The sequence below is a fragment of the Schistocerca serialis genome, chromosome 3 (assembly GCF_023864345.2).
Source record: "Schistocerca serialis cubense isolate TAMUIC-IGC-003099 chromosome 3, iqSchSeri2.2, whole genome shotgun sequence".
Taxonomy (NCBI): Eukaryota; Metazoa; Arthropoda; class Insecta; order Orthoptera; family Acrididae; genus Schistocerca; species Schistocerca serialis.
In genome coordinates this window covers 269,033,135-269,048,700 of record NC_064640.1, presented here as the reverse complement: position 1 = coordinate 269,048,700, position 15,566 = coordinate 269,033,135, and the positions used below count along the sequence as shown (strand labels likewise).

The 15,566-nt window shown below is 49.9% G+C and overlaps 1 protein-coding gene across 1 annotated transcript in view; it reads left to right on the top strand.

The window, feature by feature from the left end:
• LOC126470782 (basic proline-rich protein-like) overlaps positions 1–7,874 on the top strand; it is an 83,175-nt gene extending 75,301 nt beyond the window's left edge. The window contains exon 8 of the mRNA XM_050098791.1: positions 6,278–7,874. Within this exon, the coding sequence (XP_049954748.1) occupies positions 6,278–7,874 (1,597 nt within the window). The remainder of the gene's footprint in view (positions 1–6,277) is intronic.
• The last annotated feature ends 7,692 nt before the right edge of the window (positions 7,875–15,566 follow it).

The following is a 15,566-nucleotide window of genomic DNA, read 5'->3' as shown; positions in this document are numbered from 1 at the left end:
GCCGGATTTTTCACTTTGCCCAACTCCATTTAGTATCCGAAACATTGCAGAAATTGTCAAGAAGAGTGGAAATTGCAGCAGCCGCATAGACGCGTCATTAATGAACGAGAAGAACATTAAAATCAGTTTTTGTGAACTGCGTTGCATCTTAAGGTACTGCGTAAATGAACGATTTGCACGAACATTGCATTGCATACTTTAGTATCTGTCAATCACCGTTGGGCTTTAATTCCCGTGCTTTCCTGTCGATTTTTTGGGAGAAGGAATTATGAATCTCCACAGAAAATTTACCGTACGATATTGCATAGTGGTAAAACGTTAGGAGGACGGTGGTTCAAATGGCCCTTTAGGTCATCGGAATTTAAGTTTTCTGAGTTTTCTTTAACTCCCTTAAAGCAAATATCGCGGTTGTTTCTTTCGAAAGGTACAGTCGATTGCCTTCCTCAGCCTTCTCCATTCCAAGCTTGTTCAACCATCTCTAATGACATCGTCGTCGACAGTCGTCTTCAACAACACGAAAAGTAAGAAATTACCGCTGTTGTGACTCATACACAGATAGGGAAATAAGCGACATTTTTTGCAATACTTCGAAAGAGAGATTTACAGTACTAACGAAAAATAGTTAAATTGACAGAATGAGAGGATATTTGGCTATTGGACTGGCCTGCCCATTCCCAATCGGGCACAGGTGGGATGCTTACGGGGGAGACTTATTGCAGCATGTCCCCATGCACCAGTAACCACCCAACAAATGTCAATCGCACTTGTGCAGCAATGGAACGCCCCACCACAAGAATTCCTTACCAACCCTGTGAGCAGCGTGGGAGCACATCAGGCACGTCTGCGGTGATCACACAACCTGTTCGGACGCTGTCCTGCCTTTTGTTATGTCCAGAAGATCTTCATTAATCGCAGTGAATTAGGTGTAATTATTGTCTTTGCGTAAAAGTGTCATTTTTTCGTCACATTGCATATTTCTTTAAATCACCTTGGCCGGCCGTTGTGGCCGTGCGGTTCTAGGCGCTTCAGTCTGGAACGCGCGACCGTTACGGTCGCAGGTTCGAATCCTGCCTCGGTCATGGATGTGTGTGATGTCCTTAGGTTAGTTAGGTTTAAGTAGTTCTAAGTTCTGGGGGACTGATGACCTCAGATGTTAACTCCCATGGTGCTCAGAGCCATTTTAAATTACCTTCTGTATTACACTGTAGCAGTTTTTCCTATGAATGGTCCAAGTTTCATCGAGCTGTGCCATGCGGTAGAGACAGTTAATTACGAAGCTACTTTCGTCCTTACGTTTTGCGCACCAGTGTACAGTCTTATACATAAATCTCGCTGCGGAGGTTAAGGCGGAGTCGTTCTCTTAAGGCGGCCAATAAAACCGGCCGTCCTCCAGAATTCAAAATACAGCCATATGAACGATGTGGCAACACTGTAGATTGCGTAAGTGTATGAAGGAAGTGCAGTTATTCTTAACGAACAGTTATAATGCTGTATCAGCTCGTGATCTAATGGTAATGGTCGTCCAACGTAGACATAAATTAACGAGTGTGAGTCCATACCATTCCAGAAGTTTTTGTAAATCGCATTTCGGGTGTCTCCTAAAGTTATCAGTCTCACGGAACCTCTAAAGATAATACGCGTAACTTTTTAACCCACTAGTAATACCAAAATTTCCAGAGACAATTCCGCGAAAAAGCTCATGCCTGCGTCGAGATGAGAACAGTTTAGGCTCGAGGGTTTCTTCTCCATAGAGCGGCCACCGGTTACCGGCAATGCGCTGCCCGCCGCCTGAGGCCGATCGCCGTCCGACCAGCTGACGCGGCTCGGCACTGTGAGTGTATTTATCAACTGTCATTTTCTTATTTGAAGTTCTAGCATTACTCTTGCATGTATGTACTGGATTTTGTATGCTTGAAACTTGAGAACGTTGTTCAAGAGGTTTAATATAGAGTTGCAAGTGGAATAACGTCTGTCGTTTACGATATATTACTCGCTTTGGGTTCGAAAGAGCGGTGAAAGCAGCAGAGGAACCTTGGAACTTTCGTTTTGTGTTTTGGGCGAGTGTTTTATTTATTTATTTATTTGCTTATTTCGCCTGGCCAGATTAGGGCCTTAAGGCCCTCTCTTACATCTGACCACGAACAACACATACAGATATATTACCAAAACATTCATGAAAATGATAACGATCGTAGAGATGATAATAAGCATAATAATAGTAATAATAATAATAGTTAACAATAATGAAAGTAAGGATAAATGGCAATAATAACAGTAATATTAATACAAAGTGCATTAAAAATAATATAGACTATTTTAGAACAACTTAAATCATATTTAGTATTGTCAGAAAAAGAAAGGATGAAGACCGAAAATTGGAATGACAGTAATAGTGGCTGTTAGGAGAGGAATTGATTTAAGTAAATAACTCTGTAAGCGAGAAGAAGGGAATAGTTGTAGGGGGAGGGGGATTGAAGAGAGTGGGCTGCAGACCAGTATGTGGGAGAGATAGCTATTGCGAGAGAAGGTGAGCCATTAGCTGCTTTTTGAAGCCTGGAAGTGAGTTAATTTCTCTGATATTTTGAGGAAGATTGTCCCAAAGTCGGGTTCCGGATACAGAGAATGATTTAGAAAACATGACGGTGTTGTGTGTTGTTACTTAGAGGATCTTACTTTGTTGAGAACGAGTATTTCTGCTGTGCTGTTCAGATAGTAATGTAATAGCTGAAGATAAGTTCAAATGGTTCAAATGGCTCAGAGCACTATGAGACGTAACATCTTAGGTCATCAGTCCCTAGAACTTAGAACTACTTAAACCTAACTAACCTAAGGACATCACACACATCCAGGCCCGAGGCAGGATTCGAACCTGCGACAGTAGCAGTCCCGTGATTCCGGACTGCAGCGCTTAGAACCGCACGGCCACCACGGCCGGCTGAAGATAAGTAAGAGGGAGTGCAAACGCATTAGAAATGAGCTACTTGTTTCAACGTTCTGACATGAATGATTTTCCTCATTCAGGAAGTCTCGATAGCATAAATGTGATGAATGTGTGTGAAATCTTATGGGAATTAACTGCTAAGGTCATCAGTCCCATAGCTTACGCACTACGTAACCTAAATTATCCTAAGGACAAACACACACACCCGTGCCCGAGGGAGGACTCGAACCTCCGCCGGTACCATCCGCACAGTCCATGACTGCAGCGCCTGAGACCGCTCGGCTAATCCCGCGCGGATAAATGTGATGAACTGCGATCATTTAATCATCGTGAAATATTTTCATTCAATAAGCAAGATTCGGAAGTCGGGAGAAGGAGTACTGCATACTCTAATTCAAAGCAACAAAAGTCAAGGGAGTGACTATTACTGCACTTTTGCTTGAACGTCATCAGTTCACTCACTGACAATTCCCGTGCAATACCCTTGCTGTGGCGAGTCATTATGCCTTTATGTTAACTTCTTATGAATAAATTAATCGCTTAATCCTAAAAATGACACATACTTGAGAAAAGTGCAATGTGAACATAATATTTTGCGTTTGGTGGCTAAAAAGGTGTTTTGTGCAATACTAACCCCCCACCCCCCTCCTCCAGGGTCGTGTCTTTCGTTACTGGCATTTGTTGACAACGACTAAGAAACCTTTCACGCACAGCGTAAGAAACCCGACCTACATATCTTCATCACATGTTGCTGCTAAACGAGAACACACTCTGCTGATTTCACAAACAAAATTATCAAGGACTTTCTTTGAGAAGTAATCCATCAGGCAATCCTTCTTCCGATCTTAAGCCCTCACATGTTCACCTTTCCCAGTCCTAATCGAAAAACCGCCAAGAAAACCCTTTCCGGACGAAAAGTCCGGTTTGACGGTATCTTTAACTCAAATACAGTCGGTTTCTACAGGCGTGGAATCGGTAAACGTACTTAGTGTTGTCAAACATTTTATACACAGGAACACTGCGCCGCAAACGGCGACTATAACCACGTCGCAAAGGCATTGCAGTGGTACGTTAACACAAGTGAACGTTGCAAGCCAACACACAGTGACACCCAAGAGCAAAGCATCCGTACGCGTCGACAGCCACAGAGCGAATGATGCCGCGTGCTGCGGCGCAGAGCAGTCCCGGCAGGCCGGAACTGTGACGTTTATCAGCTCCCCCTCCTCCGAGCAACGACTGCTCGGCCAGCTACAGCCCGCTTATCAACTTCGGTCGCGGAGCAATAGCGCGCGCGCTCCCTAGTTATACTAGAGGGACCGCGCCGCCCAGGCCGCGCCGGAGGCGAAGTCCGCTCTCTTAAGGTAGCCCAAAGGCCTCATCACCAGACAATACATATCAGCTGCCTCAAGGTCACACTACGCCTAGCGCGTAACCATGTGCTAATGGCGTACGTAAGTGATTTTTTTAAAAAAAAAAAGATAAGGAATTAGGAAAGCAGATAAGGAATTTTTATTGTCCGTAATACAATATGCAGTCTCCAGTAATTTTTATTTTACAATTGTTATTGCCTACTTTGGCCCAAATAAAGAAGTATTCGTCAGCATTCAGCTTCTTCTTTCTTCTTGTAGACAAATTAGATGGTTAATTTCTCTCTGATGTTTACTGTTGTGTTGAATAAAGCAATGGAAAACGCTATTAAAATATGTACTATTGGACGGAAGTCTGTCGCATAAAACATAACGTATCTGTAACACAAACGTGCCTGTATTTGCACGAATTAATAAGATGCTACTCACTCTTTACTTTCAAATGGTCTATGTTTAGTTGCTGTCCTTCGTCACTCACAAGTAGTATGGAAATGTGGCAATTCATAAATAAAACAAATGAGATTGATTTTCGATCTGGCAGCCTGTAGCTCTGTTACAAAACGTGACCTTCAGCGAGACCGGTCCAGCGATCCAAAGAAGCCTTCACTTCACAGGCGGTCACGTTATCCCAGAGCTAGCGATGAACTACAGTATCCGTTTGTCTCCTACTACCACAGGGGTGTCCAGGACAGCTAAATTGCAAAGTAAAACAAGAGATTAGCTGCAATTTTCGCGTGGACCGTCTTTCCTGGTCTCAAATCCATACACTTATTAACTTGTTCGGGACACACTGTGACCCAAGGAGCCGTCTCCTTTTCTACGAACCACAGAATTGTATTTATAAGCTACGAGCTGTCATTGTCCCTCACAGCGCAGCGGTGTATTACGGACGCTAGTGCATAGGGCGAGAGCCATCTCAGATCAGGAGAGCTTATCGACAGAGCTTAGCCATCTCCGCTCTGTTTGCCCAGAACTGGTACTCCGAGAAGGAGATCCGGAATGCATTTCGACCAGCACGCTCCAAGCCTCAAGAACAGCCTGAAGAAGCAGAGAACATCACGGGGTTGGTTTTTCTACCGTATGTCGGTGGCATGTCTTTTAAGATGGGCATAATTTTCAAGAAATACCGGATTAAATGTGTTTTCCGGCCTCCAGCACGAGTGAAATCAATGCTGGGCTCTGTTAAAGACAACCTCGGCCTGAGGAGACCAGGAATATATAAAATCCCGTGCCAATGTGGGAAGTCTTATATTGGCCAGACGTGTCGTACGGTCAAAGACAGATGCGACGAACATAAACGTCACACGAGGTTGGGTCAACCAGAGAAATCTGCGGTTGCTGAACACTGCCTTGACACGGAACACGGCATGAATTATGAAGAAACTAAGATCCTCTCACATGCTTCCACATACTGGGACTCCATCATCAAAGAGGCGGTCGAAATACGTATAAGCAGTGACCTATTAAACAGAGACACGGGATATCACCTGAGCAAAGCCTGGGAGCCAGCCTTAGCGTCACTAGGGAATGGCAAGCCGCAGATTAGCAACCGCACCGAGTCAACGCAGATGGGAAGCCAACACCTCGCGCGCGCGAACGGGGTCCGTCGCTCCCGGCCGCACTTTCCCGCGTCGCGGCGCGCTTCCGCAGACCGCGACCCATTTCTCCAGTAGAGGGCTCTGGTATTCGACGCTGTCTACGATTGCTCTTCGATGACATTATGCCCCGCTGGCGCCTGCGCTGTTCTAAAAAGCCAGCATATCAATTGGCGAGCTTCTCAGCGACGCGACACATCTCCGGCGGTAATTCGAAAGGATACCGCCCTTCATTTGTGACATCGTTCACTAATCGAATTGATAGGTTTTACAGGTGCCTGCCAGCTTGTCAGCCAGCAGCGGTCCTTCCAGCAGCCAGCAGCCAGCAGCGGTCTTTCCAGCAGCCAGCAGCCAGCAGCGGTCCCCGCCAGCAGTGGTCCCGGCAAGCAGCAGTCCCGGCCAGCAGCGGTCCTTCAAGCAGCCAGCAGCGGTCCCGGCCAGCAGCGGTCCTTCAAGCAGCCAGCAGCGGTCCCGGCCAGCAACGGTCCTTCCAGCAGCCAGCAGCGGTCGCGGCCCCGGCCAGCAGCCGCCCCGGCCAGCAGCCGCCCCGGCCAGCAGCCGCCCCGGCCAGCAGCCGCCCCGGCCAGCAGCCGCCCCGGCCAGCAGCCGCCCCGGCCAGCAGCCGCCCCGGCCAGCAGCCCCCCCCGCCACCAGCCGCCCCGGCCACCAGCCGCCCCCGCCAGCAGCCGCCCCCGCCAGCAGCCGCCCCGGCCACCAGCCGCCCCGGCCACCAGCAGCCCCGGCCACCAGCCGCCCCGGCCACCAGCCGCCCCGGCCACCAGCCGCCCCGGCCACCAGCCGCCCCGGCCAGCAGCCGCCCCGGCCAGCAGCCGCCCCGGCCAGCAGCCGCCCCGGCCAGCAGCCGCCCCGGCCAGCAGCCGCCCCGGCCAGCAGCCGCCCCGGCCAGCAGCCGCCCCGGCCAGCAGCCGCCCCGGCCAGCAGCCGCCCCGGCCAGCAGCCGCCCCGGCCAGCAGCCGCCCCGGCCAGCAGCCGCCCCGGCCAGCAGCCGCCCCGGCCAGCAGCCGCCCCGGCCAGCAGCCGCCCCGGCCAGCAGCCGCCCCCGCCAGCAGCCGCCCCCGCCAGCAGCCGCCCCCGCCAGCAGCCGCCCCCGCCAGCAGCCGCCCCCCCGCCACCAGCCGCCCCGGCCACCAGCCGCCCCCGCCAGCAGCCGCCCCGGCCACCAGCCGCCCCCGCCACCAGCCGCCCCGGCCACCAGCCGCCCCGGCCACCAGCAGCCCCGGCCACCAGCAGCCCCGGCCACCAGCCGCCCCGGCCACCAGCCGCCCCGGCCACCAGCCGCCCCGGCCACCAGCCGCCCCGGCCAGCAGCCGCCCCGGCCAGCAGCCGCCCCGGCCACCAGCCGCCCCGGCCACCAGCCGCCCCCGCCAGCAGCCGCCCCCGCCAGCAGCCGCCCCGGCCACCAGCCGCCCCCGCCACCAGCCGCCCCGGCCACCAGCAGCCCCGGCCACCAGCCGCCCCGGCCACCAGCAGCCCCGGCCACCAGCCGCCCCGGCCACCAGCCGCCCCGGCCACCAGCCGCCCCGGCCACCAGCCGCCCCGGCCAGCAGCCGCCCCGGCCAGCTGCCGCCCCGGCCAGCAGCCGCCCCGGCCAGCAGCCGCCCCGGCCAGCAGCCGCCCCGGCCAGCAGCCGCCCCGGCCACCAGCCGCCCCGGCCACCAGCCGCCCCGGCCACCAGCCGCCCCGGCCACCAGCCGCCCCGGCCAGCAGCCGCCCCGGCCAGCAGCCGCCCCGGCCAGCAGCCGCCCCGGCCAGCAGCCGCCCCGGCCAGCAGCCGCCCCGGCCAGCAGCCGCCCCGGCCAGCAGCCGCCCCGGCCAGCAGCCGCCCCGGCCAGCAGCCGCCCCGGCCAGCAGCCGCCCCGGCCAGCAGCCGTCCCGGCCAGCAGCCGTCCCGGCCAGCAGCCGTCCCGGCCAGCAGCCGTCCCAGCCAGCAGTGGTCCCAGCCTGCATTAGCAGCAGCCAGCAGCAGGCAGCAGCGGTGTCCCTGCCAGCCTACCTTACCCCCACAGACCGTCCTCCTCCTCGATGAATCCTGCCGTCTCTACCATGCCTTCCTCCACATGCGTGACCCGGACACACTACGACGCCACCGGCAACTCCAGTGACACATCCGAAACTTGCTTGCTGCTAAGAAACGCCGGGACTGGCGACAGAGATGCATCCGTTTAAATGCCACCCTTCCTATAAACTCGTCCAAGTTCTGGTCAGCCTTCCGTCGCCTTACCGGAACTAAACCCTCCCCCTACTATCCTCTTCCCGATGATGATCGCCCCTTCCCTGACATCCTTAGTAAGGCCAATCACTTTGCCTCCTACCTCTCCAATGTCTTTTCCATCCCCGACGATCCCCAGTTCGATTACTCCCTCTTCCCGGATGTCCACGATTGAACTGACACCTCTGTCCCTCCCCTCGCACCTGGTTTCCAGTACTTGGACAACATTGCACACACGGAACTCAATGCCCCTATCACTACACAGGATCTCATTGCTACACTCCGCACAAAACGCAACACGGCTCCTGGTCATGATCGTGTCACCTACCACCACATTCATGAAGCTCCTGTCTCTTTCCTCTCCACCCTGGCCAGGCTCTACAATGTAGTCCTGTCCACCGGCTACTACCCCAAACTGTGGAAAACCTCCCATATCCTGATGTTCCTTAAACCTGGTAAGCCGCCGTCCGCCATCTCCTCCTACCATCCCATCAGCCTTACCTCGGTCTTCAGCAAGGTCCTGAAATCCATCTCCACCCGACGCATCAACCAGCATCTCCGCCAGCACCGCCTCCTTCCTGTTACCCAGTGTGGCTTTCGGCCATCGTTCTCTTCCGATGACCTTCTCCTTCACCTCACTCATCTCCTTTCCGAACAGCTTAATTCTGCAATCTTCCTCTCCCTGGACCTCTAACGTATGGCATTCCGGTCTCCTCTTCAAGCTCCAAACCTTCGCCCTTCCCATTAACTATGCCAATCCCTCCAAAACCCAGGCGATCATTGTAGGCAAAACCACCCCTTCCTTCCGCCTCCTCGATTTCGATTTCTATCTAACCATCTATGGCCGTCCTATCGCCCTCACCCCCACCCTTAAGTACCTTGGCGTTACCCTCAACTGTCGCCTCTCCTGGGCCCCCCATCTCCAGACCGTCCAAGCCAAGGCACACTCCCGACTCTGTCTCCTCAAGCTCCTTTCCGGCCATACATGGGGTCTGGACCCCTCCACCATACTCCACACCTATAAATCCCTCATCCGCCCTACCCTTTGTTACACCCATCCGGCCTGGATCTCCGCCACCTCCCTAACTTTTATAAATCCCTTCAGATCCTTGAACGCCATGCTCTCCGACTCACATATAGCATCTGCCTCCCCTCCCCCACACAGATTCTGTATGACCTAATTCCGTTCTAGCCTCCTCCTTTTCCTCGAACAGATACGGATCCTCTACACCTCCCGTAAACTCGATCCTCCTCACCCCCTTGTCTCACCCATCCTCTCCCACCCCCACCCGCTGCCACACCTGTATTCCCATGTCCCACCCAGTCTCCATCTCTCCACCCTCCTTACCGTCTCCCAAGGTGGCTTCCGCCAGCTCCCCCTCCCCGATGATGTCCTCCTCCGCTCCATCTACCCCTCCTATCAACTTTGATTCTCCCCTCCTACTTCCTGTGTCTTTTCCTTTGGGCACCCTCCCCCCTTCTCTCTCCTTTTCCCCCTTCCCCCCTTCCTCCACCCCTCTTCCCCCGGGCTTCCCCTCCCCCTTCCTCCCTCCCCCCAATCTCCCCTGCCTGTGGCATCTCTGCTCTCCCCTCTCCCTCTCCCACCCCCCCCCCCCCTCCTCTCTTGGCAGGTCCCCGGACTCTGACACGCTGAGTGGACATTCGTGCACTGGAGATCATCGCTGTCAGTGTCTAGTGTGTGCGCCTGCCTTCGTGTTTGTGTTTAGTGTTCTTTCGCCGCCACGCCACCACCGTTCACCTGTGCCGTCGCAGTCGTCCGTGTTTTGTGCACCGTGTCAACAGGTTTGAGTGTTTTTTTCTTGTCCAGCGTGAACGGCTTCATGTATTTTGTTTTTCATGTCTACAGTTTTTACCCGCCATTTTTATTGTATTATCTGTACCTACTTTATGTCATTTATTTTACCACTCGCGGCTGAAGAGCGGCATATTATGCTGCTGACAGCCCACCTTTGTACAAGGTGTTTAAAATAACAATCAAGGGAAAAAAAGCGATGCAACAGTAGCACTAGCACCTGAAGATGGCAGGCAGTTGTCTCGCTGGAATATTGTGCGGTTTCTGCAATATTATCCGGCGTAATTCCCAGGAACCTATCAATCAAAGAGAGGATACAGAAAATATCGTGATGTGTGCATGTGCTGTAACTTTGTAGGCCAATTTAAGGTTGTTTCCTAGCCTCATAAACTGCCCTTAAAGTACATATTTCAGTTTAAACAGTTTGAAAAATAAGTATAGTGGTAGTATGGGCTAATAAATTCGAATCCTTACATGTAGGTGAGTAGTTATCATAAGGTTTGAATAGTTAATGGCGAATAACGATAAATTTGAACACTTAATCAAAATGAGATGTGAGTAAGTATCAAATTAACAACCCCAGAAACTACCGAATGTCACCACATAAAAGCTGGTGCAATTCTAGTCCTATTTTATGTACAGGGTAGTAGTGTGACAAGCTATGTTTTGGTGCAATTTGCTAGTGTGGGTTGCCTACATCAGGGGCAGGTAGGCACCCAGGGGTAAACCTAATGTTCTCCTTCGATTGACAGGTCCTTAACCTATTGTTCGACTAAAAGGATCCTTCCTTTTGATTGACAGATCCTTAACCTATTGTTCCACTGCCCCCTCCCACCTTTCCCACCCCTCAGAAAACCTACCACCCACCCCTTCCCCTCACAGATACAGGCAAACCTTTGGGTCTAAGTTATTCAAATAGTGGCCTCTCATTCTTATCAATTTGATAAAGTATTTAATTAAATTCATCAATTAACTAAACCCTCCCCCTCTGGTACCCCCCCCTCCCGGAAATTGGCGGGAAAAAGACTCAGTTGATCGGTCATATGGAGGGAATTCGATTGCAGTTTATGGAATATTGTTTAAACAATTTAGACAATGTACAGAATATTGTTTAATGATTAATGGCAGTGTATGGAATATAGTTTATTTATTTAGTTGAAAAATTTTTCAGTAAATCGATTGCTGTGTGTGGGATATTGCTAAAACAATTTCGTCAATGAATGGAATATTGTTTATTTAAGAAATTTATGGGATTCAAAGCAGAATATGGAATATATGGGAATTGTTGGCTCTGTGGAGGAGAGGAAGGATCTTATAACAGGGTATATTAGTTATGTCCTCCCAACATATCTTGTACACTTTTTCGAATTTCACATGCCTTTGAATGCCACGTCTGGTGCACTCTTCTTTGTCACCCACCTCCACCCACTCTAACTATTGTACCGTGTTAGAGAACCAACTCGTGAAGCTAACGTTTTAGACCTCATAGCAACAAACAGACCGGAACTTTTCGACTCCATGAATGTAGAAGAGGGTATCAGTGATCATAAGTCAGTGGTTGCATCAATGACTACAAGTGTAATAAGAAATGCCAAGAAAGGAAGGAAAATATATTTGCTTAACAAGAGTGATAGGGCACAAATCGCAGAATATCTGAGTGACCACCATCAAACGTTCATTTCTGAGGAAGAGGATGTGGAACAAAAATGGAAAAAATTCAGAAACATCGTCCAGTACGCCTTAGATAAGTTCGTACCGACTAAGGTCCAAAGCGAGGGGAAAGATCCACCGTGGTATAACAATCATGTACGAAAGGTACTACGGAAACAAAGAAAGCTTCATCATAGGTTTAAGAGTAGTCGAATCATACCTGATAAGGAAAAGCTGAACGAAGCGAAAAAGAGCGTAAAGAGAGCAATGAGAGAAGCATTCAACGAATTCGAACATAAAACATTGGCAAACAATCTAAACAAGAACCCTAAAAAGTTTTGGTCATATGTAAAATCGGTAAGCGGATCTAAATCCCCTATTCAGTCACTCGTTGACCACGATGGCACCGAAACAGAGGACGACCGAAGAAAGGCAGAAATACTGAATTCAGTGTTCCGAAACTGTTTCACTGCGGAAAATCGTAACACGGTCCCTGACTTCAGCTGTCGCACGGACGCCAAAATGGAAAATATTGAAATAAACGATATCGGAATTGAAAAACAACTGCTATCACTTAGTAGCGGAAAAGCATCCGGACCAGACGAGATACCCTTAAGATTCTACAGTGATTATGCTAAAGAACTTGCCCCCTTTCTATCAGCAATTTATCGTAGATCGCTGGAAGAACGTAAAGTACCTAGCGACTGGAAGAAAGCGCAGGTCGTTCCCATTTTCAAGAAGGGTCATAAATCAGATGCGAATAATTATAGGCCTATTTCGCTTACGTCAATCTGTTGTAGAATAATGGAACATGTTTTGTGTTCTCGTATTATGACGTTCTTAGATAATACAAATCTCCTTCATCATAACCAACATGGATTCCGCAAACAGAGATCATGTGAAACTCAGCTCGTCCTATTTGCCCAAGAAATTCACAGTGCCGTAGACACTGGCGAGCAGATTGATGCCGTATTCCTGGACTTCAGGAAGGCATTTGATACGGTTCCGCACTTACGTTTAGTGAAAAAAATACGAGCTTACGGAATATCGGACCAGGTTTGTGATTGGATTCAGGATTTCCTAGAAGAAAGAACACAACATGTCATTCTTAACGGTTCAAAATCTGCAGATGTAGAGGTAATTTCGGGAGTACCGCAGGGAAGCGTGATAGGACCTTTATTGTTTACAATATACATAAATGACTTAGTTGACAACATCGGTAGCTCCGTGAGGCTATTTGCAGATGACACGGTTGTCTACAAGAAAGTAGCAACATCAGAAGACTCGTACGTACTCCAGGAGGACCTGCAGAGGATTAATGCATGGTGCGACAGCTGGCAGCTTTCCCTAAACGTAGATAAATGTAATATAATGCGCATACATAGGGGCAGAAATCCATTCCAGTACGATTATGCCATAGGTGGTAAATCATTGGAAGCGGTAACGACCGTAAAATACTTAGGAGTTACTATCCGGAGCGATCTGAAGTGGAATGATCACATAAAACAAATAGTGGGAAAAGCAGGCGCCAGGTTGAGATTCATAGGAAGAATTCTAAGAAAATGTGACTCATCGACGAAAGAAGTAGCTTACAAAACGCTTGTTCGTCCGATTCTTGAGTATTGCTCATCAGTATGGGACCCTTACCAGGTTGGATTAATAGAAGAGATAGACATGATCCAGCGAAAAGCAGCGCGATTCGTCATGGGGACATTTAGTCAGCGCGAGAGCGTTACGGAGATGCTGAACAAGCTCCAGTGGCGGACACTTCAAGAAAGGCGTTACGCAATACGGAGAGGTTTATTATCGAAATTACGAGAGAGCACATTCCGGGAAGAGATGGGCAACATATTACTACCGCCCACATATATCTCGCGTAATGATCACAACGAAAAGATCCGAGAAATTAGAGCAAATACGGAGACTTACAAGCAGTCGTTCTTCCCACGCACAATTCGTGAATGGAACAGGGAAGGGGGGATCAGATAGTGGTACAATAAGTACCCTCCGCCACACACCGTAAGGTGGCTCGCGGAGTATAGATGTAGATGTAGATAGATGTGTTTTACATAAAAATTATGCAAATTAATGTACTATTGAGCAATTAACCTGCTGTTCTGCTCCATGTCACCCACCCACCCACCTCCTCCCCTTAACTATTCTACTGCTAACTCCACATTGATATAAAAAGTTTATGCATATTAATTAAATCGATATCATTCACAAGTACTGGCGCCAATCCTGAACATGCCCCCAGGAGTCGGGATGCATCGGCAGCCCCTGCAAAGTGATGATGCAGCTGTCAGCTGCCTAACCACACGTAGATGTCACTTCGGGTCCTGCAAGTATGAAGTGGCGGCGTCTCTTTCATACCGATACCTGAGATGTACCAGTTGAAACACGTGTTCACCTAGGCACCATTGCTGGCGCAGTGACTCATAGCTGAGGGTCCGGTGCTGAGAGAGATGTTTGCATAGCGGCTCACCCTTGCAGATGCAGCTAAAAGGGTCTCAATGTTATACTGACATCACATGTCTATGTAAATAACAGCCAAGTCTCTCTCTGGATGCGCTACACAAATCAGATGCAATGCTTCATAGAATAACACAAGTTGCATTCTTCCTAGCAATCCTAACATGACAGCCCATCCCACTGACGCAGAGTGGTGAGATGTTTGTGTAGCGTGACTGGAATTTTTGGTGTCTTACAGCTGCTGGTCTGGAGATGTCCTAATGCCACAATGACGGATGAGGGGCAGCATCCTGCCAGAGATGGATGGTCTGCTTCAACTTGCCTCTCAGAACTTTCCGTAGATACATTCCCTGCATCTTGTTCAAACCAGTCTGTAGAGGCTCCTATGCCCCAGCACAAAGGACATCTTGTGAATGAATGTAGTATTCGGATTGGCTCTTACTGAATTTCCCCTTCAAATTACTGATGCTGCTGGTGTGGGAGCACTGTCTGCCATTTTTTTCTTCAGGCGCGACTTTAAGCGACAAAACTATTTTGTACAGATCGCCCTATTGCACTGACAGTTAAACCCTCCGAAAGTGGTCTATAGATTGTCAAATTCATCCCACGTACTCACCTTGCCACTGTGCAGCACCAACAGATTAAACTGGCGCCGTAAACGAGGCCTATGACGGCAGCCGTGGAAGCATGTGTCAGCCAGAGAGAGGCCAGTCGGCTATGGACGATCCGCCCACCCCATTAGGATCCGAGTTTTAAGAGTTCTAACGCTATCAATACTCCCAGAGCAAACACCTGTCGTACTGAATCTAACTCAAATTTCTGCAGAGTATACACGCAACACACGCGGTCCCAAAGGTAACACAACGCAAGCTGGGTATTATTTCACTATTTACGTGTCCAAGGGGAGCCACAAGCCAAATCGTCAAAAGTCGAAAGCTTTCTTGGACACTCTGAACCGGTGTACAAAGGATGGGCAAGCGCTAGTTTGGAACAAAGGCGTCCGATGAGATTCTGTTTCCGGTTCTGACTAACTTCCTTGCTGCTGTGCTTTCTACGGCCATGTCCAGACTCACAAGAATATTGGAAACCAGGCACATATTTACCAGTGTAACTACAATTAAATATTAATATTTCTGCTGCGGTCTGACACCAAGCAATGTACTGGAAATGTCTCCTTATGATGGCTGTGGTTCTGGAACGAATCTCAATATCTATAGCACACACAATTTTCCCCGTCAAAAAAATCTTTCATGCCCCTTGCGACTTTCGATGTGCTGAATCTACACCTCCCTCACGATAGCACACACAGTAGCGACCACAAGACACTTGTACATATACCGCAAAGACTGTTCTACAAAGGCTGGGTCGGTTCCGCTCGTCACAACGGCGTCACTTTCTGGCCCCCGACCTGTTTGCTCACTTGCTTGCTTTCTATACCCATCTACAGGCTCTGGAATTACAATAACACATTTTTTTCACGTGATTTGCCAGAATATTA